Source organism: Carassius carassius, chromosome 8 (assembly GCF_963082965.1).
Source record: "Carassius carassius chromosome 8, fCarCar2.1, whole genome shotgun sequence".
In the NCBI taxonomy this organism is placed as follows: domain Eukaryota; kingdom Metazoa; phylum Chordata; class Actinopteri; order Cypriniformes; family Cyprinidae; genus Carassius; species Carassius carassius.
In genome coordinates, this window is record NC_081762.1 from 19,809,305 (window position 1) to 19,834,784 (window position 25,480).

Below are 25,480 nucleotides of genomic sequence, written 5' to 3' on the forward strand. Positions count from 1 at the left end.
TGTGTTTTTGAAACATATTTATTAGTATTTTCATATATTTTTACATATTCATTTTTTATGACATATATTTTGGAGAATGGGATGGCGTGTGGGGAAAATGTTACTTCTGTACCCATTTAATTACAAGAGCATGTTCACAGTCCCATCAAGTACACTACAACAGAGAGTTCTTAAAATGCAGGGTGACTTTATAAAACTATCAGTTATGTTATTCCTAACACTGTGACTGGGTCAGGCACGTAGCCGGTGTGGTTTTGGGTCATATTGATGCAGAAAGGAATGGAAGGGGAAATAAAGAGATGAGGAGAGGATGGTGCACAATACACACAACGACTCTACACACTCATCATGCAGCACCAAGATCTCTAATCGGTCTTCACATACCATTACCATAAGGTTTGATTGGGGAAACACTGGCAGCACCCTCAGTAAAGGCATGAGGGGGAAAAAAATCAGGCCATTGAGGGGATTTTAATGCAGTTTACTGCATATTCGTACAATAAACTCGAAACTTATACTGATATTCAACACATCTAGGTACTGATGGATGACATTGTTGTCACTACTTGAAGGTGAGTGGACAAAAGCAGATAGTGGGAACATGTTCAAACTGGTCTAGTGGAATAAACACATCCGGTGATACTGTAGTCTAATGGGCACAAAGCAAATAAGGCAGCCAAAGTTAAAATAATAGTAAAAATCAACATAAAACGAGTTGGTCTTTGGTCCCAGTGATGCAGAAACGCTCCTCTGCTAAGCAGAATTGAGACGGACGAGATTTCCAGCTGAAATACTACCTAATAAACCGTAATTCAAGTCCCCAAAAAACTATTTGAATAAACCTGAATGTCATCCACAGGCTTTGTGCAAAACGTAAACCTCAACTTTGTGTTTTCAAACCCTGCTGATTCAGTCAAGTAGTTTTGGAGATTTTGTGCAGTGATATCATGCATCAGGTCACAAAACATGGTAATACGATTAGGGCGACTTCATCCAACTCCAGGATTGGTCCTATGTTTTCCAAGCAAAGTCTATATACACATTAAAAGGTTTTTTTGTAAATAGATTTTCTATTTTTTGATTACTTTACTCTGGACGCTCGCATCCAGACATGACGGATGGCGGCAGCAGCACTTGATGGCTGTTTGTGATTGAGTGCCACAGGTAACTCATGACAAGCGGTGTATGGTGTGGATCTGAACAGGGTTATTTTAAGGGGGGTGTTTTATGTGGGCTGATCTCTCTGTGGGACAGAGATGTGCAGGGAGGGTGGTGCTCGGCCGCTCCATTCCTTCAGCTCGCCTTCCTTGAAGAGCAGGTTGATTGCGGGGAGGGGGACTCCAGACTCTGCCGGGGGCTGACTCAGGGGACCCCAGACTCCGCTGTCAGGGTCCGCGGGCTGTTTTCCAGCCTGTGAGGGACGGTGAAAAATAGTCAACTCAACACACATACAAAGAGCACCTGACAGTGAAAAATACCAGGGCTCTCACACTTCTTGCCCAATTTTATAGAGATTGCACTCTCATAGAGCAATTTCAAGCTGATGAAATATTTTAGAGCAGAACATAATATATCCACTATACAGAGAGAGAGAGAGAGAGAGAGAGAGAGTACAAAATATATCCACTATAGAAATCTCCATGACCTTATAAGATTTCATTAAGTTCCTGTAGGAAATGCTGATATTTCCTGGTTTTCCATGACTGTATTACAGCTGAATGACATCTCTGAAATAAGACATCAGAACTGCTCCTATGAACTAAACCCACATTATATTAGGCACAAAATAAAACGGGTGAAGATTTACCTGGAATGAATGAACAAAACTGAGAACTTTTAATGCCAGTTTTCGACTGGAATGTAGTAACTCTTGAAGACTGTAAAAGAAAAAGAGTGTGTTCTTTATTCTTTAGTCCAGTTTTAATACATATTTTAATTAAGGCTGTCAAACGAACTTGATGAAATATTCTTCATTTTTCTTAACACTTTTAATGTATTCATTCAAGAGACGTTGGTCCTGATTAAAGAAGAGGTCAGTCACAGACTATCACAGAGACAAGTGTGATTTCTCACACCACCAACTGTATTGTTATCTGTCACTGTAGTAGTGAAGATAATATTAAAAATAGCCAGCGAGGATAATAACATGTACCTAAGGTGAAAATTTATATTTTTGTACTGGAATACATACATAGAATTGATACTCTATGTGTATAATTATTTAGATGTTTATTTATAGCATGTTATAACATGTCTAATTATAATGAAAGCTCCGCAAACTGTCATTTGTACAAACATGAATGTTAATTACTTAAATACAGCAGATTAATTATATCATTACACATTTAATTTAGTGTTATTTCTGGAAAAAGAACTGAATGCATTAACAACAACAACAAAATACTACAAAATTAACTTAACATTTAAAGCCGCGCAGTCACATTTAAAGTAATGTACTTGCCCAAAAATGGATTTTGGAACATTTTTAAACAAAATAAAGTTACAGACTGGAGCTTTGAATTTATTGCACATATATATATATATATATATATATATATATATATATATATATATATATAACAATGAACGTATTACAATAGAAAAACTTTAATTTATTTTTAAATAATATTAATAAATAATATTAAACAATAAATGTTACTATTGTTATTATTTAACAATAATATTGTGAATATAAAACAATCTTACCAACCCCAAACTTTTAAATAGAAGCCTTTTGCCACTTTTATTAATATAGATAGTGGACAGAGGACAGGAAATTATGGGATAGAGAAGTATGACTGGGATCAGTAAAATAATGGGCTGGATTCAAATTTGCTTTGCTAGGGAAAAAAAGGGGACAATTGTTCAAGTTGTCACCTGTCTTTGCTGCAGAGTTTGTGGGAGACGATCCTCTGACACACTTTGCGGTTTAACTCCGAGCTAAAAAGAGGCATCCCAAAGCAAAGCTCCAGGGGAACCCATTCATCCTCACTGGACGACCCTGAGAGAATGAACAAACAGGGTTTTCTGAGCACCTCATACTGACTCAGCTGCAAGACCTGAGTGATTATCAATACCCACAACAAGTTTAACTCTATTCTGCATGTTTTCTCAACAATAAAAAAATCTGCAGATTCTGGCTCTCAGTCAAAGTCAAAAACACCTACCTTCTGTTCCTGGTTTCTTGCCGCCATCTCCGTTATTCTCCTCCGTAACCAGCTCAAAAGATTCATTGCTTCCGCTGACATCAAGCACTCCGCTAAGCTCAGGGTCTCCTGTGAGGAAAGCAAAGAGAGTGAATCTCAAGTTCCTTTGAGACCCTGAAGGTAGCGTTCAGGTTTCACTCTGATTAGTGATGCAATCGAACATGTGAACTGCAATTAAAACATTAATTGCATTAGAGACCTGCTCTAATAAAACACACGAGCAAATGCTTGACCTGGTTGCTCTCATTCTAATCTAATTACGGCACTTATCGATACAGCCCTGGAGTAGCTAATGATCAGTATAGGGGCTGTCCTTATCAGGCATTTCAGAGATTGGTTAAATGGACAGTTAGAACTAAGAAGAGGCTCTTAGCCCCACCTTCGGCGTCACTGGGTCGTCTGCGATGTCTGTTGTTGTGGTTGAGCATGGTGATGTAGCCACACTGGTGCTCCAGATCCACTTTGTCCCGAAGGATCTTAAGGGCTTTGTGCGCACACATATTGGAATATGAGAACTCTGGGAGAGACAACACAAATCAGAGTGGCCAGTTTCAATTTCTGGGCTATTCAGAGTGCTAAACACATCTACAAAAACCAAGGCCACTATATGTATACACAACTAAGACTTTACCTGCTTTAAGGTCCTCGTCGTCAAATGGGAATGGGACATGGACAGTTTCACCGTGACCGTGCATTCCATGACCCTGAAAGAGTGATTTTGTTAAATGTTTTAAAATTCAGTTAGAATGAGATAAGATTGATAATGTGTTAGATATGAGAATTCAGGGTCTCCTTGTATTACCTGGATGAGCACAGCAGAGTGGGTGAGGGCATCATTCAACATTGTTAGCACGTTGGATGTCGGGACAACCCCAGGGTCATGACCCCATGATGTAATAAGCAGTCGGTCATAGGCCTAAGTAACATATCAAATGATTATCTAAAAGTTATTTGTACTTGAAGTATATATATAGATATACACACTCACTGGCCACTTTATCAGGTACACCTGTTCAATTGCTTGGTAACAAAAATTGCTAATCAGCAAATCACATGGCAGCAACTCAGTGCATTTAATCATCTAGTTGTGGTGAAAACATTCAAACCGAGCATCAGAATGGTGAAGAAACTGACATTGAATGTGGAATTGTGGAATGGTTGTTGGTGCCAGACGTGCTGGTCTGAGTGATTCAAAAACTGCTGATCTACTGGGATTTTCACACACAACCATCTCTAGGATTTAAAGAGAATGGTCCAAAAAAGAGAAAATAACCAGTGAGCGGCAGTTGTGTGGAAAAAATGCCTTGTTGACGTCAGAGGAGAATGGCCAGACTGGTTAGAGATGATAAAAAGGCAACAGTAACTCAAATAGCCACTCATTACAACCAAGGTATGCAGAATACCATCTCTGAACACACAACACGTTGAACTCCGAAGCAGATGGGCTACAGCAGCAGAAGACCACACCGGGTGCCATTCCTGTCAGATAAGAACAGGAGCCTACAATTCACACAGTCTCACCAAAATTGGACAACAGAAGATTGGAAAAATGCTGCCTGGTCTGATGAGTCTCGATTTCTATTCAGATGGTAGAGTCAGAATTTGGTTGTTCAGCCAACAAATCTGCAGCAACTATGTGATACTATCATGTCAATATGGACCAAAATCTCAGAGGAATTTTTCCAACACCTTGTTGAATCTATGCCATGAAGAATTAAGGCAGTTCTGAAAGCAAAGGGGGGTCCAACCCAGTACTAGCAAAGTGTACCTAATAAAGTGGACAATGAGTGTATGTGTATATATATATATATATATATATATATATATATATATATATTAAAATTATATATGATAATAACAGGATATTTAGCAGGTTTATAATGCATATACTGGCATTAACATTTTTTTGGTGAGAATCATTACATTTATCAACAGTAAAAACAATTCTAATGTTTCTAATCAAAGATTGCTTAAAGATGCATTACAGTTTCCAGAAAGAAAATTTTGCACACAACAGGTTTCAATATTAATAATAAGAAGAAATGTTTGAGCAGTAAATGAGCATATTATAATGACTTCTAAAGGATCATGTGACACTGACGACTGGAGTATTGATGCTGAAAATTTGGCTCTGCTATCACAGGAATAAATTACATTTCAAACTATATTGAAATAGAAAAGAGTTGTTTCAAACTGTAATAATATTTCACAATATTACTGTTTTACTGTATTTTTGATCAAATAAATGCAGCCTTGGTGAACATAGGCTTCTTCAAAAACATAAAAAAATATTAAGACCCCTAATATACATACACATACAAAGTACAAACAAAAATGAAATAAATATTTTTATGCTGAAACGGACCTGAAAGATCTCTGGCAGCTTCCGGAGCCTGGAGCCCTTGGACAGCAGCAGCGAAGGAGGGCCTTGACCAGTGACAGAATACAGATACATTTTAAACCAGATGGAGCTGACCTCAGGAATGGCTGGACCCATGTGCTGGAAGAGACACATCAGACACATATAAAGCTACTCTTATAGACATGGCCAACTTCCAAGCAACTGCTACTAGTGACAAAACATGTAATGAAGTGTAACGAAATAAAGTTATTCCAAATGCACACCGTAACTTCTCCCCCAGGCCAAATGCTGACCTTATTTGTAAAAGACATCTAAAAAAGCATGTTAAAGATCATTATGGAAATGCAGAGATGTAGTTGGTGGGTAGCGTTTTTCTACACGGTGCACCTTTTATAAAGAAACCCGGAGGCAAAGAAAGACCTATTTAGCTTGAATGAAACTCTTAAGAGGACAAGGATCTGACTGCTCACTGAGCGAGCACAGTCTCGTAACTCCCAGACTCACACAACCCTCTCTACGGGTCTGACTACAGTCTCCTGGGCTACCTGAGGCGTGCAGCTGCTGATTGGCCGGATCTCGTTACTGAGTGGCGCCATGGAAACTAGCAGTTTGTAGTTCTTGTTCAACACACGGCTGCAGGTGGCAGGGTCCAATCCCAGCAGGCTTTCACAGCGGAGGAGGTCCAGAGGCAGGCCTGGCGAGAATCACAAACATACATCAGTGCCAGCCAGGATGTGTGAACACGTGTTCACTTGTACCGCTCCACAATGGACATACAATTGTATTTAATAAGGATCACAGTGATACAGTTTAAATAAGGAAACTGATAATGACGTGTATTACCCAGCAGAATCATTTCCACAAAATATTAAGCAGCAAAAACGGTTTTCAACACTGAAAATAATAAGCGTTCCCTGAGCAGCAAGAATGATTTCTGAAGGATCATGTAACACTGAAGACTGAAGTATTGATGCTGAAAATTCAGCTTAGCATAACAGGAATAAATGAAATTTTTTAATTTATTAAAATATAAAATTGTAATAATATTTCACAATAATATGGTTTACTGTATTTTCTAATAAATGCAACCTTGGTGGTCATATGAGACATCTTTCAAACACATTAAAATTTCCTACATTTTCCAAACATTTGACCACCTGTGTATATTTTTTATGATGTATTATTATATTTCACATGCTCAGTATAGTATATTTGATGTATTTGCTTTTGCTCTGAAATTTCAGAAAATGAATCAAAATTAAGGAAGAAAAACTATTATTAATAAATTTCAGAACTAAAACAGGGTAAATAATTATTGCATCCTTTTTTAATTGTTCAAAATTTATCCATGAACATTTTTTAAATATACATAAATATTTTACTGATCACCCAGGTCTAGTATATACAGGCCCTCAGATACTAACACATACCTATATTTGGTACATCAGGGCCCTGATCAGGTGTGAGATCTTTGTTGTAGCGCAGAAAGAGTATTGTGTTCCTGAGGGTCAGCGCATGGTCAAAATATCTCTGAGCCTCTCCTTCAGCAGTGCTCTCAACCTTATAGAAATATAATAAAGCAAATAAAGCATTTTTATCAAGCTTAACACACAAAGACAGTCATTATGTCAGTGAGTTAAAAGAATGGTGTGCAAACAAGAAAAGAATAACTAAAGGTTGGAAAGATATTAAGGGAGAAATGCAATAGCCTTTATGCTTTTGTGTGCACAAGAGATGTGAGAGCAGTGCCAAAGTGAAAAATGTGAGTGTGTGTGCTGTATAATGAGCCCCTGGCGGTGGCCCCTTTCTATTTCAACACGAGCAGAGATGGAGATTGTCTGTCCACTGTGTGTCCCTCAGCTTCTTTTGTGTCCTATAATAAGGGTATTACCTTCTCCAGTTCCATGAGAAAACTGTCCAGGGTCTCATCAGACAACTTCCCAACCTCAAACATCGTCACGGCGTGGCTCTTCAAGTTCTGAGATGAAAAACACCACATGAAATACCGATATTTATAGATGATATACTAAACATATTTGATGATTGACAATCTTGGAAAACCCTTGAGCATGACTCCTCCTCTTGGTTCACCAAATCAGCAGTTCTCAACTGGTTTATTAGCTTCTAGATCTAGCCTTTCCACTGGACTTCAAGTGGAGACACAACAGTACTAAAACTGTTTAGTGTACAAAATTGAATTTCTATGTTTTCGTGCACTCGACAGGCAACAATTCACCACACCAAACACATTGTGGAGGGCACAAACCAGGTTTTGTCTCTTCAGCAAGTGAACTCATATTTAACATATTCTGGGTTGCATTTAAGTAGTTTTATTTATGTTTTTTTAGGATAAGTGCATGTCATATAGCTTGCCCATAATGGCATCTGCTTAATTTAGCTGCTTCTACCAAGTAACAGATGAATTAGCATCTAAATACCACAGAGGACAATTAGAGGGCAATTACTGTAGTAGGGATGCCTGACAAGTATCAGTAAGATCGGATATAGGCTGAAAAAAAAGAGTTCTTAAATTTTCGTTAAAGATCCATATTGGCTCTTCAATTGTGCATTCTTCTTTCCCTTATTTTTATATTTAGATTACCTTTGCTGTTGTCTAACGTTCAACCAAAAACAGCCAATAACTAGCCTAATGCAAAAATTGTAAAAAACAAATTGTAAAAAAATCAACCTGTGGCAACAGTTTAAAAGTAGTTCCACTGTATAACCACAGACTTGGCAACTCTGACTTTAACCTGTTTTCAGACACAACCCACCAACTTTGAACCAGTAAACTAAATAATATTAAACACCTTTAAAGGGGTCATAAACTGATAAATTAAAAAACTTTTTATATATAAGGGGTCATTGTATTATAAAAACATCCTGCAATTTTCAGAACTCAAAACTTTCCTGTTAGTCTAAAAACAGCTTACACTGAAGCCAATCTGCCAAAACGACAGCTTGTGGAATGTGCCACTTTCAATTTTTAATTGAAGTTCCAGACTGCACCAGTAAAAACGTGGTCCTTTGTTCATTTAATTTTACCATGGATTCGTTTACAAAAAATTCACAATTCAACTCAGGATTTTCAGAAAGACTGATACGAAAAGTCGATGCTGTGCCAACTATATTGGATCCTATGTTGCACCACACAAGTGTGAGTAACTGTTTTCATTACGTGATCACTATTGCTTTGTCTGTTATTACAGATCGATGAGTATTTATGCGTTTTTAACATAAAACATAGCAGTAACTATTTAAGATGTATGTAGACTGTCAAACATGGGTGTTTACTTCTGAGTCTACAATCCGCAATGTCTATTCAAACAGAGCGTTCTGATGAGGGGGTTAAAAACAGGACAGAAAATAGCCTATTACTTTTGAATTATGTTTTTTTTATGAAAAAGTACAGTTAAAAAAAGGGCAGTTCATAACTAGGGATGGGCGTTTTCCACAAATATCACATTCGAATATTTGAGCTCACAAAAAACGAACATTCGAATATTCGTTTATTTAAATTAAGTTTAATGAGTCAGACGGTATTTTTCAGCAACATTTGTTTTCGTCATTTTGAACAAGCTTACAATAAGCTTGAACATTACACATCGTGTTTTGTAGCTGAAAACCTTTAACAATGCGTGCAAACAAACAAAAGTACAGATTAAAAGCAAAAAAAAAAAAAGTGAACAAAGAAAAACCGTAAAGCAGCCTGCAGCAATTAGGCTATTGTACAGAATGTAGCTTACACTTAACTTTTAAACTGTCAGCAAATCTTTTTTGCTTTTTTTCTATTGTTTCAAATGTTCTTGTTAAGAAATACGGGCATGTAAACATGATTTGGGGAAAGTCGGCTACTTAGTCTGTTAACAATAAGGCCGGCCGTGGAGAAAACGCGCTCTGACGGCACAGACGTTGGCGGGACTCACAAATAACGGTGTGCTAAGCGAATATGTTTTGTGAAGCGCTTCGTGTTTTCGTTTACCACTGAATGGGATCCTCATCTGGTGGAATACATGGACAGCAAGAACTGTTCCCACTCGTCTCGGCTGGACTCTCTGTAATCATCGCTGGAGAACTGGCTCAGCCTTTTCCGACGAGTGGGCATTGCATCCGCTTCATCGTAGCGACTGCATCCGCACCACTCGCATCAAGGAAAAAAACATTTTTTCTTACTTCTCTCATGTTTTCATCGAGAAACCGGAGATGTTTGTGCCGAGGGTCTAGCGCAGACACGAGAAGAGGAGTTTTCACTGCATTCTCCAAGTTAGCAGTGTTTATTCGTTGCTTGAGAGATGCTGCAACAATGTTCTTGTATCACTTTCTGTGATTCTCCACGGCATATTTGAAGTAGGCTACTGTAGAAGACCGCAGTTCTTTTAGGGGGCGTTCACATATCGCGTCTTTTGCATGCTCAAGTTCGTTATTTCCAATGTAGGCGCGCGGTATGCGCGCTCATAATGGAAGCGACGCGGTCGCGAAGCGCACGCGGTGCGACGCGGCCCCCTTATTTCCAGGCGCGTCCTCACAGCATCGAGTTAAAAACATCTCAACTTTCAGAATGCTACAAGCGCACCGCAGGTCATGTGACAAGAACTAAACATTCAGCTTCATCCTTTCCTGTAACAACGTTGAAAGCTCAGCCAAGATGAAGGAACAGCTGATCATAGCTGTATATGGATTGCCATTTTGAAATAAATTTAGTAGCAGAGCTACTGAAAGCGATTTTTTTTGTGCTACAAATCCATTTATCCTTTGCTGAAATTTCCGTCTTCATGGAGAGAACACGTCGCCTCAGGAGCGCTTCTGCCCGAGCGCTTTGGAAAGAAGGAGAAAGCGGCGCGCATAGCCTTTTCCACGCCTTATTAGGCGCGATATTTGAATGGCCCCTTAATCATTCATTAATTATTTTTTGCTTGCATACACCTTCAAATATGCCGTGGAGAATCACAGAAAGTAACCAAATTAGGTTTTATTGTGAACTTTTTTTTTTTTTTTTTTTTTTTGCGAAATTCGAATATCATTTTTATTTATCGAATAATTAGAGCAGAACGAATATTCGAATGTTCGAATATCCGTGCACATCCCTATTCATAACCCCTTTAAAATCCACAGTAAAATAAGCTACGTGTAGTGTTTCAACTATATGTCAATTGTAAAGCAGAAATACTTCAATCTGTGAATGAGACACTAACAGGGGACAGATTGCCCATCATGAGGAAGGCGGTGAGGGTGGAGTCAAACAGGAAGGCGATCCTCTTAGTCGGGGCGGCTGGAATACTTAGACTGCTCACACTTGCATTGTCTAAAGGACAGGGAAAAATCACACAGTCAATTTAATTCACGTTATTGTGATTTATGTACTGATGGGAGCCAGACTAATGTTTAATAATACACTGCAGTAAAGTGAGCTAGTGTCTAACGGGTGAGTGGAAAGCGGTTTATGATTTAATGAATGCTGCTGTGCTCTCACCCTGGTCCTCCAGGCTGGTGGTGTCTGTATCAGTGGCTGAGGAACCTGCCTCCATCACTGGACTGCCAGCCTCCCATGACAGCAGCATCTTCTGAGGGTCCATAGTGCCTCTGGCAAGCGTGAGAAAACACAGTGAAACACCAGACTAAAGAAACATTCACACATACAGCAACTGCAGGAGCTGATGTTTAAACCGGCTATACATTCCCTTTCTGATCTGATTCTCAATCACAAGCTCTTGATTCAATTCTGATTTCAATACGTTAGTGAATCATTTGGGAATATTCAAGCAACAATATCAACAATTACTCACCACATAACACTAAAGGTTCTCTTTATTTTTCCTTTCACATTTCAAAATATTTTAGCCATTACAAATTGTTAGATTATTAGATATTAGACGCAAAGCTAATATAAGACATTGGTACAGAGAAGAAGATTGTTCCGATTTTTCCAGATTTTTAATGAAGAGATGTTATAAATGTCAGTATGAAGAACGCAAAAAAAAAAATGTTTTCCTTAATGGGAAATTAATAAATAATAATGCAAAACAATTACAACAATAATATATTACAAATATTTTTATTTGATTGAAGAATTCATTACTTTGAATTATTACAATATCAAAAATTATTATTATTAAAATTAAAGTATTATTATCTAACATGTTTAGCATGATAGATAAATAAATAAATAATAGCTAGCATGGGGAATAGATATATGATAGAGGTGGAGTACTGCATGTGTTAGGTGTCAACAATAATCCGTCACTAACCCAGCGACATCTGCTAGACGTGAGGTGGCACAAATTACTTTTGGCAGACATGTTTATGCATCAACTACAAATGCATAAATTAAAATACCAATCCTAGGATTTTAGGAATCAAAATAATGAATTCATTGGAAGGATTTAATCCTAGTTGTATTTGCGATTATGGTATGGCTAGCCCACCAATAAGCTCCAGGTGTCAAACAGTAAGAATGACCACTTTTTCCAATAGCAAAGATCAAATCTCTCAATGAGTGATATGCAAAGAGTTTGAGATTTCTAGAGCAGCAAGTGTTTCGTTTGTTTCTCAGACGTGAGCCAGCACTAAAGGCCTATTCATCAGTGTCAGGTATGAGCTCTCGTACTTGAGTCTATTGACCGAAGGGGCACTCTTCCACGAGGTGTGCAGCTGGTCGGGGCTGATCACCTGACCCTTTTTGATAGCAAACCCCAGGCGACAATACATGGACACTGCATTCTGGAAGACAATAGAAAAAAGTCCAATATTCATTCAGCATTCACACGCATGATTATTAACAACTGTAATAGCATGTAAGCATCATTCATTTACGAGGAAGTCAGCCAGTCTCTGAATTATGTTTGGAAAGCATCCACACACATCTTCATGAATAATCCATAGCGATATCGAAAACAGCTTTATAATAATATACATTATCACACTATCATTGCCAAAACACAATTTCCATCTGCCCTTTTCACCTGACAACAAGAAACATCCAACTGATTCTGCAGCTAGGCCAACCAAGCTAAGGTTATGAATACATATTCCCTTATTTTTCCAAAGGTTATTCTCTACATGGCCATAAGCACGACTCAGAATGGCTCTAAGTGAAGTGGAACAGAAAAGAAAATTGCGGTACTGTCACATATGAAGATAAAACTCTGTTAGCTATTGAGAAAAATTGAATAGTACAGAAGAAAGTAGGTCAGGATTTGGGCTCCATACATGCTGATACTATATTCCCTCATTGTACTATAAATTATGGTGCAAAGGAAAAGAGAATTTAAATATCACTGCGTATTTGTGTGTATGTGTGAGAGAGAGAGTGTTTGTTGTTTTAAAGTCATTTGTGAAAAGTGAGCAGAATTAAATTCTGTATAAACCTTTAATTAATAATGGTCATAAAACTATTCTTATATAAATGGATACTTTAATTGGCTTAATATATGATTTACAAAAACAAACAAGAAAAAGATAAGAGAAAATAAAATGTTGTGTTTCAAAAAATAAAGTCCAATATTCAAGCTTTTCCAATGAAAGTGTTTGTCTTCAGGCACACCGCTATCAAAAGGAACCCTGTCTGCCGCGCAGAAACACTGACGGCAATGGATCTATTCAAATGTACTCTGTCAACATCATTTACTGAATGAATAGGTTTGCACTAATAGGATGACTGCAGTAAACGTTTCATTCTATTTGTCTAGCAAAATGTCAAAGAGATAATGAAAATGAATACTAGCTATCTTTTGTAAAACTAAATTCATTAAATTGTTAAAGATCGTGTCCTTTGAGTCACGTCAGCGAGTTATGGATTTTCATGACGGATCTCATGAATAAGCTTGTTTTCCACTCTGCCGGATACTGAAATGGTGCTAAACAGCTACAAAGGAAATGTTCAGTGGTTCACAATGGTTCAGTCCTCATTCTGCATCATACATTCAAAGAAGGAATTATTTCACAACCCATCAAAAGGCCAAAGAATTTGGAAAATTGGTAATTCCAGAACCGCTGCATCCTGGATTCACCGTGCTCCCAGTCAGCTATAAGGGCATCATTTCATATCAAACATTCCATGTAAATGGCCTTCCATTTTCATCCCTGCATGACACATACCTTCACCAGGCCCAAGTCAATCTCCAGTACATTAGCCAGCTGAAATGACAAACGGAAAAGTGCTATGAGACTCTCACAGACGAGCAGAATCACTGAAAAGAAATGAAAAGTGCACTTATGTACCTCCGACACATTAGTCTGCTCATCGATGGAAACAAAGATTTTGTAGAGTAGCGTTTCGAAATAATCACCCTGGACTCTGTTCATGACAAATCCCTCAAGCGGCGGCACTGAAAACGAAAACCAAGAAGAGTAAAATAGATGTTTTCTCTGCCATTCTTTCAAATGGATTTGTAATCATCCTATCAACACTTTTTGATCAATTATTCTCCCATCCGCTATTATGTACAATCTGTGGCGATTGACGAGCAAAATCCTTTTCCAAAGAGGTTATAATTAAAGCCCATTTGATAAACTGCAGTGCATACCTGATATACAGCTGTCATCTGATATGGGCACATCAAGATATATATAGCCCCTGTTGTATAAACCTGAAAAAATGGAGAAGATAAATAGACAAAGTTATTATCCTGAAAGTACCACCCGTAAAAACACAGGGCTTCAGACTGTGACTAAATGGTGGCTTTTTTCAACCACTTTTCCTGCATGTGCGACTACATTTTTGTTAGAGGTCGTACTGGTCTGACTTCAAAATTGCCCCACACTTTTGGATTGTAAACTGCCATTATCTGCTGTGCATGGAAACCTATCATCTGCACAGTCCAATGGACAGCTCTGCGCAGACCAGTACAGACTGGATGCAGACTATGACAGTTTGGCTGAATGTTAAATATTCAGCAAACATTATGTTGTTTTGATTATTATTCTTATGTTATTAAATTACCATATTCATTTAATCATTAGTGGACTGAGTGAATATAACTTTTACTATTTTAATCTTTTTATTGTTATTATTAACCATGACAGGTATGGAGCCTCATTTTAATTTTAAAGTCTAGCTAAATTAAGCTTACGTTAAAAGTTTAAATAGAAATTATAATTAAGAGTTGTCAAATTCTCGACCATTATATCATTAAAACGTGCTTTTATGGGTCACAATACAATAGTATTGTGCAATACATTACACAATTATACATTGCAATACACAAAGTACAATACATCTATAAAGCATGACCTGACTTGATCATCTTTATTTTAAGAGGTTTTCTAAAAAACTGACACTCACTCAGAACCACGTTGTACTCCATTGATCCAGCCAGCTGGGGTCCAGAATCTATCATCTTATCAATGGCCGTCTTCTCCGCCCCAGAGCAGATCTGGAATCAACCCAGCACAAAAACAATAAAGGCCAGAGGTTTTTCAGATGAGCAACTAGAAGACATTTTGTCCTCTGACAGTTTCATCCGGGATATATGAGGGAAAATGTAGCTGATGAGAATCATTTAGTTCTTTGTTTCGATGTTTTGCTCATCTTTTTATTTACAAATGACATTACTTTTAATGGTGTTTGAAAACAGTTACATCAAAAAAGAAATATTAAATGAATCATTTATTTCTATTCTCATTGACTCCATTTATTTAAAGTAATTTTATTTCCCTTTTTCCATTTCCAAAAGCCTAATGTAATTTTATGAACAAGACTAAAGAAGCATTGTTAAATTAATCCACCTTACCCTGATGTCATCCTCTGTGATATACCCGGTCTGTACCACCCACCAGGGCTCTACGGTGATCTCCACAGGTTTTGCTGGCAGGAGATCACGAGCCGTTTTCCTCCGGAAGAATTTCTAGCCACAGACAGATGCTGCTTAGGCAACAGTGTGAGGTTATCACCGTGTGTGCAAAGCACTGCTCTCTATGGATTACATCTTTCATCTTCAAAGGGAGCAATGAAATCATCCAGATTTGAGAACCATCTAATGAACATCATGTTGAAATCCCAGAAGATATTACATGGAAGTAAACCATAACATCCTAATTGATCTACAGCGCAAAACCAAGAGTGACTTACTTTGGAAGATCTGCACTGGTTCATTAGGTCAATGTACTGGTTCCTGCCAATGCCAAGCAGCCTCAGACCTGAAAAATCAACAGTTAGATCAATAAATATGCTGATGGACACTTAAATACCAAATATTTTATGTATGGACACCTAATCTGCAATCTATGACCCTGTTTACACCAGGATTGGAAATGAACGATGGCTTGGGACAAAAATTCAAGATAAATATTTTTTTTTTAACTAAATAAATTTTGACTCGCTATTAAAGTCAAATGTGTTAATGAAAAGTGTGGATTGTACAGTAAGAGTAAGTACGCAAGAGACTAATTTTGCAGTGTAAGACAGCTTCAGTGGTTATAATGGGAGTCATGGACCATTTGTAATGTTTTGTTTGTTTTTTTTAGAATTTATACAGTATATAGGCTATACACATGATGTAACTGTGGAAATACATTCGTCACCTTCGAGCAGCATTAAAAAAGTCTGTGTAAATAAACATAAATGCCATGTCAGAAGCAACTCTTTTTCTACCTCTGCAATGTAAAGATGTTAATAAAATTTGATTAGTAAAAGTCTACATATAAAATTCAGCACACATTGGTATAAAAACGATTGATTCCAAATTTTAAACAAATTTTCCTGTCTTTGAAATCATTATGATCACAACATTTAATCATTGCCTTAAGGTTAGTTCACCGAAAAATGAAAATTATGTCATTAATAACTTACCCTCATGTTGTTCCAAACCCGTAAGACCTCCGTTTATCTTTGGAACACAGATTAAGATATTTTAGATTTAGTCTGAGAGCTCTCAGTCCCTCCATTGAAACTGTGTGTACGGTATACTGTCCATGACCAGAAAGGTAAGAAAAACATCATCCAAGTAGTCCATGTGACATCAGAGGGTTAGTTAGAATTTTTTGAAGCATCGAAAATACATTTTGGTCCAAAAATAGCAAAAACTACGACTTTATTCATCATTGTCTTCTCTTCCGTGTCTGTTGTGAGAGAGTTCAAAACAAAGAAGTTTGTGATATCCGGTTCGCGAACGAATCATTCGATGTAACCGGATCTTTTTGAACCAGTTCACCAAATCGAACTGAATCGTTTAAAACGGTTCACGTCTCCAATAAGCATTAATCTGCAAATGACTTAAGCTGTTTTAATGTGGCTGACACTCCCTCTGAGTTCAAACAAACCAATATCCCGGAGTAATGCATGCACTCAAACAGTACACTGACTGAACTGCTGTGAAGAGAGAACTGAAGATGAACACCGAGCCGAACAAAAGATTGACTTATTCTCGAGTCAAGAACCGTTTCTGTTGGGCACGTCCGATTCGAGAACCGAGGAGCTGATGATACTGCGCATGTGTGATTCAGCGCGAAACAGACCGACACACAGAGCGTCTGAACCGAACTGATTCTTTTGGTGATTGATTCTGAACTGATTCTGTGCCAGTGTTATGAGCACGGGTAAACCGAAGGCTTGAATCAAGTGCAATCATCGCAAATGACGTCATTAGGTAAAGCGCAAAAGAACCGGTGAACCGTTTTCTTCAACTGGTTCTTTACTCGAGAACGAGTCAATCTTTTGTTTGTTATCGAGCTTGGCTCAGTGTTCATCTTCAGTTCTCTCTTCACAGCAGCTCAGTCAGTGTACTGTTTGAGTAAATGAATTACTCCGGGATATTGGTTTGTTTGAACTCAGAGGGAGTGTCAGCCACATAAAAAAAGTTAACAGCTTAAGTCATTTTGTGGATTAATGCTTATTGGAGACGTGAACCGTTTTAAACAATTCAGTTCGATTTGGTGAACTGGTTCAAGAAGATCCGGTTACTTCGAATGATTCGTTTGCGAACCGGATATCACTAAACTGTTGTGTTTTGAACTCTCTCTCACAACAGACACGGAAGAGAAGACAATTCTGAATAAAGTCGTAGTTTTTGCTACTTTTGGACCAAAATGTATTTTCGATGCTTCAAAATATTCTAACCGACCCTCTGATGTCACATGGACTACTTTGATAATGTTTTTCTTAACTTTCTGGACATGGATAGTATACCGTTCACACAGCTTCAATGGAGGGACTGGGAGCTCTCAGACTAAATCTAAAATATCTTAAACTGTGTCCCGAAGATGAACAGAGGTCTTTACTGGTTTGGAACGACATGAGGGTGACTTATTAATGACATAATTTTCATTTTTCGGTGAACTAACCCTTTAATCGTGTTCTTTGTTTCTGCTGGAATGTGTCATTACCTGCATGATTTTTATAATAATAGAATTGTACATTTCTGGAATATGAACATTACTTTGACAGTCAGCTCGGATAACAAAATACTCTTTATTGAAATGTAGAAACATGCATCTCTTGTAAAGCTGCTTTAAAACAATGTCTCATTAAAAGCACTATACAAATAAATGTGAACTGAAATTAAGTAGAATCATTATTTAAACTTTGGATGTACATGTGTGTGCATTTAAAGCACTATATTGATAATCTTGACCAGGCAGGCAGCATTACAAACACTTATGCAATGTGGCTTACATGTATTTTTGAATATCTCAGAATATGGTTTGAGGTTCACAGAACATTCTGGAATAAGTTTTCACCTCTATTGAGTGCTGACCACTTATGCATGCAATTGGTAGGACATCATAGATGTTCTTTAGTGTTTGGAGGAACCTCCGTGATTTTAACATATTTCTCTATGCCCCAGTTCCTGCCTTCCTGGGGCATCAGCAGCCTGTCCCTCACCATGCATAAAGGCACAGGGGTCTGGCATCATTAGAGAAGGCCAGGCCTGACAGCGATGTGCCAGGCATGATGCCAAAGGCTGTGGGGTGAGCTGTGAAGGGCAGGAGTGCAGCTTCACTTCAGACAAAGAGATTAGAGCGAGAAAACCATGCATAGCATGCTGGCTACCTTCTGTCTACCCAACCTAAAGACCATGTTCTGTGAGATCTCGGAGCAAGCACAGCCAGCTATTATGAGCCAATTACAAATTATTTGTTTCATAACATAGTTTAATGATGTGCTATTATGCCATTATGCTATTATGCTATTATGATTTTGTACCCAGATGCTTTGGGGTACAAATATATGTATGACTGTACAGCCTTACACAATTCACTTTAATCTTTGCCTGCAATTCACATAACAGTGTTGACATCCATTCCCCAAAGATACGCCGGCACATTTCTTTCAGTTGAATAATGACAAGACATATGGGTAAATACAGGTCCTTCTCAAAAAATTAGCATATTGTGCTAAAGTTCATTATTTTCCATAATGTAATGATAAAAATTAAACTTTCATATATTTTAGATTCATTGCACACCAACTGAAATATTTCAGGTCTTTTATTGTTTTAATACTGATGATTTTGGCATACAGCTCATGAAAACCCAAAATGCCTGTCTCAAAAAATTAGCATATTTCATCCGACCAATAAAAGAAAAGTGTTTTTAATACAAAAAAAGTCAACCGTCAAATAATTATGTTCAGTTATGCACTCAATACTTGGTCGGGAATCCTTTTGCAGAAATGACTGCTTCAATGCGGCGTGGCATGGAGGCAATCAGCCTGTGGCACTACTGAGGTGTTATGGAGGCCCAGGATGCTTCGATAGCGGCCTTAAGCTCATCCAGAACTTTCTCTTCACAATATCCTACAGATTCTCTATGGGGTTCAGGTCAGAAGAGTTGGCAGGCCAATTGAGCACAGTAATACCATGGTCAGTAAACCATTTACCAGTGGTCGTGCTGAAAAATGAAATCTTCATCTCCATAAAGCTTTTCAGCAGATGGAAGCATGAAGTACTCCAAAATCTCCTGATAGCTAGCTGCATTGACCCTGCCCTTGATAAAACACAGTGGACCAACACCAGCAGCTGACATGGCACCCCAGACCATCACTGACTGTGGGTACTTGACACTGGACTTCAGGCATTTTGGCATTTCCTTCTCCCCAGTCTTCCTCCAGACTCTGGCACCTTGATTTCCGAATGACATGCAAAATTTGTCCAAAAGTCCAGTGCTGCTTCTCTGTAGCCCAGGTCAGGCGCTTCTGCCGCTGTTTCTGGTTCAAAAGTGGCTTGACCTGGGGAATGCGGCACCTGTAGCCCATTTCCTGCACACGCCTGTGCACGGTGGCTCTGGATGTTTCTACTCCAGACTCAGTCCACTGCTTCCGCAGGTCCCCCAAGGTCTGGAATCGGTCCTTCTCCACAATCTTCCTCAGGGTCCGGTCACCTCTTCTCGTTGTGCAGCGTTTTTTGCCACACTTTTTCCTTCCCACAGACTTCCCACTGAGGTGCCTTGATACAGCACTCTGGGAACAGCCTATTCGTTCAGAAATTTCTTTCTGTGTCTTACCCTCTCGCTTGAGGGTGTCAATGATGGCCTTCTGGACAGCAGTCAGGTCGGCAGTCTTACCCATGATTGCGGTTTTGAGTAATGAACCAGGCTGGGAGTTTTTAAAAGCCTCAGGAATCTTTTGCAGGTGTTTAGAGTTAATTAGTTGATTCAGATGATTAGGTTAATAGCTTGTTTAGAGAACCTTTTCATGATATGCTAATTTTTTGAGATAGGAATTTTGGGTTTTCATGAGCTGTATGCCAAAATCATCGGTATTAAAACAATAAAAGACCTGAAATATTTCAGTTGGTGTGCAATGAATCTAAAATATATGAAAGTTTAATTTTTATCATTACATTATGGAAAATAATGAACTTTATCACAATATGCTAATTTTTTGAGAAGGACCTGTATAAGGGGTTCGTAAAATGCAATGATACACTTAAAATCAAATTATAAATTTTTCCACAAAATAATATGGGATGGTTTGTCTTGTTGTCAGGTGCTTGTACACTATTATATTGCTCCTATGTGGTAATTACAAAACTAATTTGCACAAATGAATAATCCAACTAGCCACTCGATTGCCAGAGTCCAAAGTCTAAATACATTTTATGTCAGTGTCTGTCTATTTATACACAGTATTTACACTTGAACCTCAGCAACCCTTTAAAACAGCATTATTTCATGTAATTTTAATGTCACGATTTAATGTAACTTTATCATTGTCATGAACACATTCATATTTAATTTTTATACTGTGCCATTTTCACACAACTATTTCACTTTAACACTTTACAATAATGTTCAATTCAGTAACATCAGTTAATGTATTAGGAACTATAATTAACAATGAACATTAATTATTCCAGCATAATGTTAATTTCTACACATACGAATACATTTCATTTTTTTAACATTTCAGTTATAAATTAACATTAGTTAATGTATAATAAATTACCAATGTCCATTAGTATATAAAAAAAATATTATTAAGCTAAATCAACCTCATATATTAACTAATGTTAAGAAATGAAATCTTATTATAAAATGTTACTCATGTTTCTGAATATATTTATATATTTCACATTTTCTAAATATTATTTCACTAATTATTAATTAGTAAATGCATGTAGATCTGCATTAAACAGTAAATGCATCTTTTTGTGGACTATATGGCACATTTAAAGCATCAAGAAAGCAATGCCATACTTCTTCTGAAGAATTAGCAAAGTACCTTTATTAAAATATTTACATTCACTATTAGCCAGAGTAATTCTGTGCCACTTCATTCTGAGTGAGCAATGTATGTCGTCTCTAGTGGCTTGTGGCCTCGTTATTGTGCATGAGAAGTCAGCAACAGTAACAAATAATGATTCCCAGCTCTGACAGAGAGAGAACAACTTACAGTCAGCAGCAGTGAAGTTGGGCAGGGAATCATAACTCTTCTCACAGTTCATGATGTCCTGAATAAAGGGGAAAGAGATTGGGTCATGCACATGCAATCACAATCAAATGAAGTCCAAAGAAATAAGAGTTATGATTCTGTCATCCTTTACTCTTCCTCTTGCCTTTAAAAACCCATATGACCTTCTTTCCTCGATGGAAAACAAAAAGAAATTTTTACAGCAGAATGTCCAAGTTGCAATTTTCCATAGAATGCAAGTGAATGATTTTTGTCACACAAAGCAATAAACTACTTGTTGGATGCTTTTATTGTGTTTTTATTCTTTTTTGGAGTTTGGCATCCTGGTTCCCATCTACATTCATTGTATAGAAGAGAGCATTATAACTTCTCCTTTCTCAGAAAAAAAAAACTCATACAAGTTTGCAATAACCTGAGAGTGAGTAAATAATGATAGTGAACTTTCCCTCTGAATGCTCTCAGAGCATCTTTAAAAACTTATTAAGAACACCGTAAATTAATTTGCATAAATGACACCAGAAGTCACACAGACAGAAAGCAGACACTGTTGTTTTATACGATAAAACATGGTAAACTGACACTCTGTATGAGTCATTTACACTAATCCTCATATGCGCAAACAAAACACTAACGTCTACAAACAGACCTATCTGAAGCATGATCAGAATGCAGCACTTGTACTGTAATGAGCTCATGAGTTAATACTTCTCTATCGCCTCTATCATTAAAGGAAGAAAAAAACTTGCAAGACAGCCCATGTCCACCATATGTTAAGAAAAAAATGTGGTAGTTTGAGAAAATTAATTAGCAGACTTCCTATTCTCCCCATTAATCTCTCTTTAAAATTAAAAGGTGCAAAAAAAAATAAGAATGAAAAAGTGATTACTGTAAACCTTATACAAATAAGTAACTTAACCAAACCTCCATGATGCTGATATAGTAGGAGAAGGGGGTGACCCGCAGACCCTTGACCATGATGTCAGACAGGTGGTAGGGGTAGAGCATCAGATGCTCCCGGCTGTACTTCAACAGCTCCTCATAATACTTGCGTTCATCCTTCTTCACATGCCTAACTGTTAGAGACGAGGTTTTAGACAGTGTTTTGGGACGCTAAATCAGAGCAACAAGGCTCATTATTTAAATGTAATTACATCTGCTGACAGGAGCTACAATGAGCTGTTGGTCTGGCCAGAGTGGAGTGAGAAACACAAATGGTTTGGAACAATGTCAGAATGAAAAATAGGAGTTATAGAAGAGAAAAAAAAGCAATAGATTTTCTCTGTTCATCTAATGCCTACCTAGGTTATTGCGGAAGCGAAGCTGGTTTCGGATACTGTACAGAAGAACCTGCTTGTCATATTCACGCTGCGAGTTTCCCAGGCTCTATAAATAAAGCAAGATGACAATTAAAACACTGCAAAACATTTTTTTTTTCAGAAATGAAAGTGCAAAAATATTTCATTCCAATGGATTTAGTTACACAATGCAAACACATAATATTTGGCATTACTGAATATTATGAATGTGAAACTGACTGTGTCTATCTGATTCAAATTTTAAAGAAAAATAATGACAAATGTCAAAAATAATTTCCTTCTGAAAAAAAAAAAAATCTGTTTAATCAAATATTCCAAAGCAACAATTTCTATGCTATCCACATTTATTCATACTGCATTTGTCTCATTTGTTCCTCTTTAACCCGCTGACGCATGGTTTCGTTACCCATAATTCGTCTATTCTATATTGCTGTGGACAAATAACTCTCAAAATACATCTTTTTGATTAAAACCTAAAAACTAAAATCAATCAATCAATTCTAAATATCAATAAACAATTATAAAACAATAAATAAATCCAAATACAGAGATTCTCATTTACATTTTGTTCACTACAAAATAAAAGAACATGAACTATTGTTTAATATTATTCAATAAAAACGTAATATTATCTGAATAATATATTGTTCGGTGTAATATATTGTATGTATTGTTTCAAAGCATAAAGAAACAATATGTTATTCCCACATCCTTCAAGAACTCTTTTAGAACTAATCCAATGATTAATTTATATATAACAGTTTATATATGATTAGGTATCATGCAGAGGAATCTGATGACAGTAACGAAACTATAATTATGACGATGATGTGTGTGTGTGTGTGTGTGTGTGTGTGTGTGTGTGTGTGTGTGTGTGTGTGTGTGTGTGTGTGTGTGTGTGTTTACGGATAACTGAATGAATGAGATGAATGACAGATTCTCTGGAAATCATGCTGATACTGTGAGTTATTCTGCAGGTAGGGCAGGCAGTGATGGGAAGTCTAGTCAGATGGTGTTTGTGTGTGTGCTGTGTTACTGTACCTGTTTGACATTAGCTGGCAGTTTGTTCCACGGGTAATTCTGCCTGATGTGAAATTCTACGTCCGTGTTCATTGCTGGACTCGAGCTCCACGGTTATTCAGACAGATACTCACGGGCTCGCGGGTAAGTCCGAGATGACTATACCCTCCCGGCGCTTATTCAGAGATAAGACACCGATAGGAAATTAAATGTCTCCTTTATGAATGTTATTTAAGTCTCGACAGTAAACGTCCACTTCCTTGTTGTATTTTTAAGCCAGCCTTCGTCACGCTTCTGGCTATGTACGTCACTTCCGCTCAGCGCGCGACGAAAAAGGATTGCAGTCATGATTCGGCACATAGTGTATCATCTTGGAATTCAATATTAACAGAAAAATGGAGTGTATGATAGAGATTTGTAAATGTAATGTACTTTTCTATACAGAAAACGAAAATTTGAATTGCAAAGAATAACATATTATACATGTATTTTGTTTAGAAAATTCCATAATGGATACATAAGAAGTGTGCTTTAATGTAAACCAAATTTTGCACATTTTATAAATGACTTCAAGTTATATGTAAATCACTTGGAACAAACAAAAAAAAAAGCATTTCAAACATATAATGCTCTAAAAGCATGACATTTGTTTAATTTTCTTCCTTATCCCTTTGTTAAATCTTTGCCGACACCATTTATAAAACTATCACTATAAAGATTTTGATACAAATATCTTCATTTTAGTTAAGATAAATGTAATATCACCCAAAGTTTCTACAGCTTTTTCCTTAGCAATTTCAGAATCTGGAAAAATGACTGGGGCCAACTTACTGCAGTAGAGCGATATGATTTATGGGGCGCCCTTTTGTAAAGCGGCTCAGCTGAAAATAGCAGCAACATTTTGTCACATTTAGCATCAAACAATGTTAAAAAAACGGTATGAATTTTTTGACGGTCACTTTTTAGCACATTTACAATAATATTTTTCAACTTAGAGATATTTTAAATAGTTAAATATAAATATTAAATGTTAAACCTAAATGTTAAATCTAAATGCTAAATCAAAATCTAAATGTTAAATCTAAATGTTAAATCTTAATCTGAATATAAATATAAAATCTAAATGTTAAATATAAATATAAATGTTAAATCTAAATGTTAAATATAAATCTAAATGTTAAATCTAAATGTTAAATCTAAATCTAAATATAAATGTTAAATCTAAATATTAAATATAAATCTAAATGTTAAATCTAAATCTAAATGTTAAATCAAAATGTTAAATCTAAATGTTAAATCTAAATCTAAATGTTGAATCTAAGGCTACGTTCACACTGCAGGCTGAAACGACCCAATTCCGATTTTTTTGCCCCTATGCGACCTGTATCTGATCTTTTCATGACAGTCTGAACGACACAGATCCGATCTTTTCAAATGTGACCCAGGCCACTTGGGTATGTGGTCCTGAATCCGATACGTATCCGATCTTTTGAAAAGTGACCTCCGTCTGAATGGCCAGGCCACATGTATCTGACCCGTACGTCATTGATACGCTACAAACGTCATACGTCTGCGTTGAAGTAGGCGGGAACGAGAAGATAAACTGATGAATTCTGTATTAGTGAAGCCACTCACATCAGTGTCCCACCACTCCTGGCTGCAACTCCGCACCCACACGTTTCTCTGTACCGACGTTGCTAACACTGCTCCACAAAACGCCATGGCCAAAAAC

General features: G+C 37.2%; 1 protein-coding gene across 1 annotated transcript; it reads right to left on the reverse strand.

The window, feature by feature from the left end:
* On the reverse strand, positions 1–24,060 carry fam91a1 (family with sequence similarity 91 member A1). The gene is made up of 24 exons (XM_059556542.1): positions 23,770–24,060; positions 22,711–22,795; positions 22,334–22,485; positions 21,395–21,452; positions 15,635–15,702; positions 15,297–15,410; positions 14,849–14,939; positions 14,091–14,153; positions 13,786–13,892; positions 13,663–13,701; positions 12,173–12,285; positions 11,039–11,148; positions 10,761–10,870; positions 7,460–7,546; positions 6,999–7,128; positions 6,114–6,262; positions 5,572–5,706; positions 4,009–4,122; positions 3,838–3,910; positions 3,586–3,723; positions 3,168–3,275; positions 2,878–3,001; positions 1,808–1,877; positions 1–1,411 (listed from the first exon to the last, which is right to left on the reverse strand). The coding sequence occupies exons 1-24, from the start codon at positions 23,839–23,841 to the stop codon at positions 1,226–1,228; spliced, it is 2,496 nt and encodes an 831-aa protein (XP_059412525.1). The 5' UTR covers positions 23,842–24,060; the 3' UTR covers positions 1–1,225.
* Positions 24,061–25,480: the final 1,420 nt, after the last annotated feature.

Bases quoted from the DNA above. Each gene is read 5' to 3' on its own strand.
- fam91a1 (XM_059556542.1), bottom strand. From the start codon at position 23,841: ATGAACACGGACGTAGAATTTCACATCAGGCAGAATTACCCGTGGAAC. The intron at 22,486-22,710 runs GTAGGCATTAGA...CGTCTCTAACAG, and splicing joins TCGCTTCCGCAATAACCTAG to TTAGGCATGTGAAGAAGGAT. The intron at 12,286-13,662 runs GTATGTGTCATG...ATTGTCTTCCAG, and splicing joins TTGACTTGGGCCTGGTGAAG to AATGCAGTGTCCATGTATTG.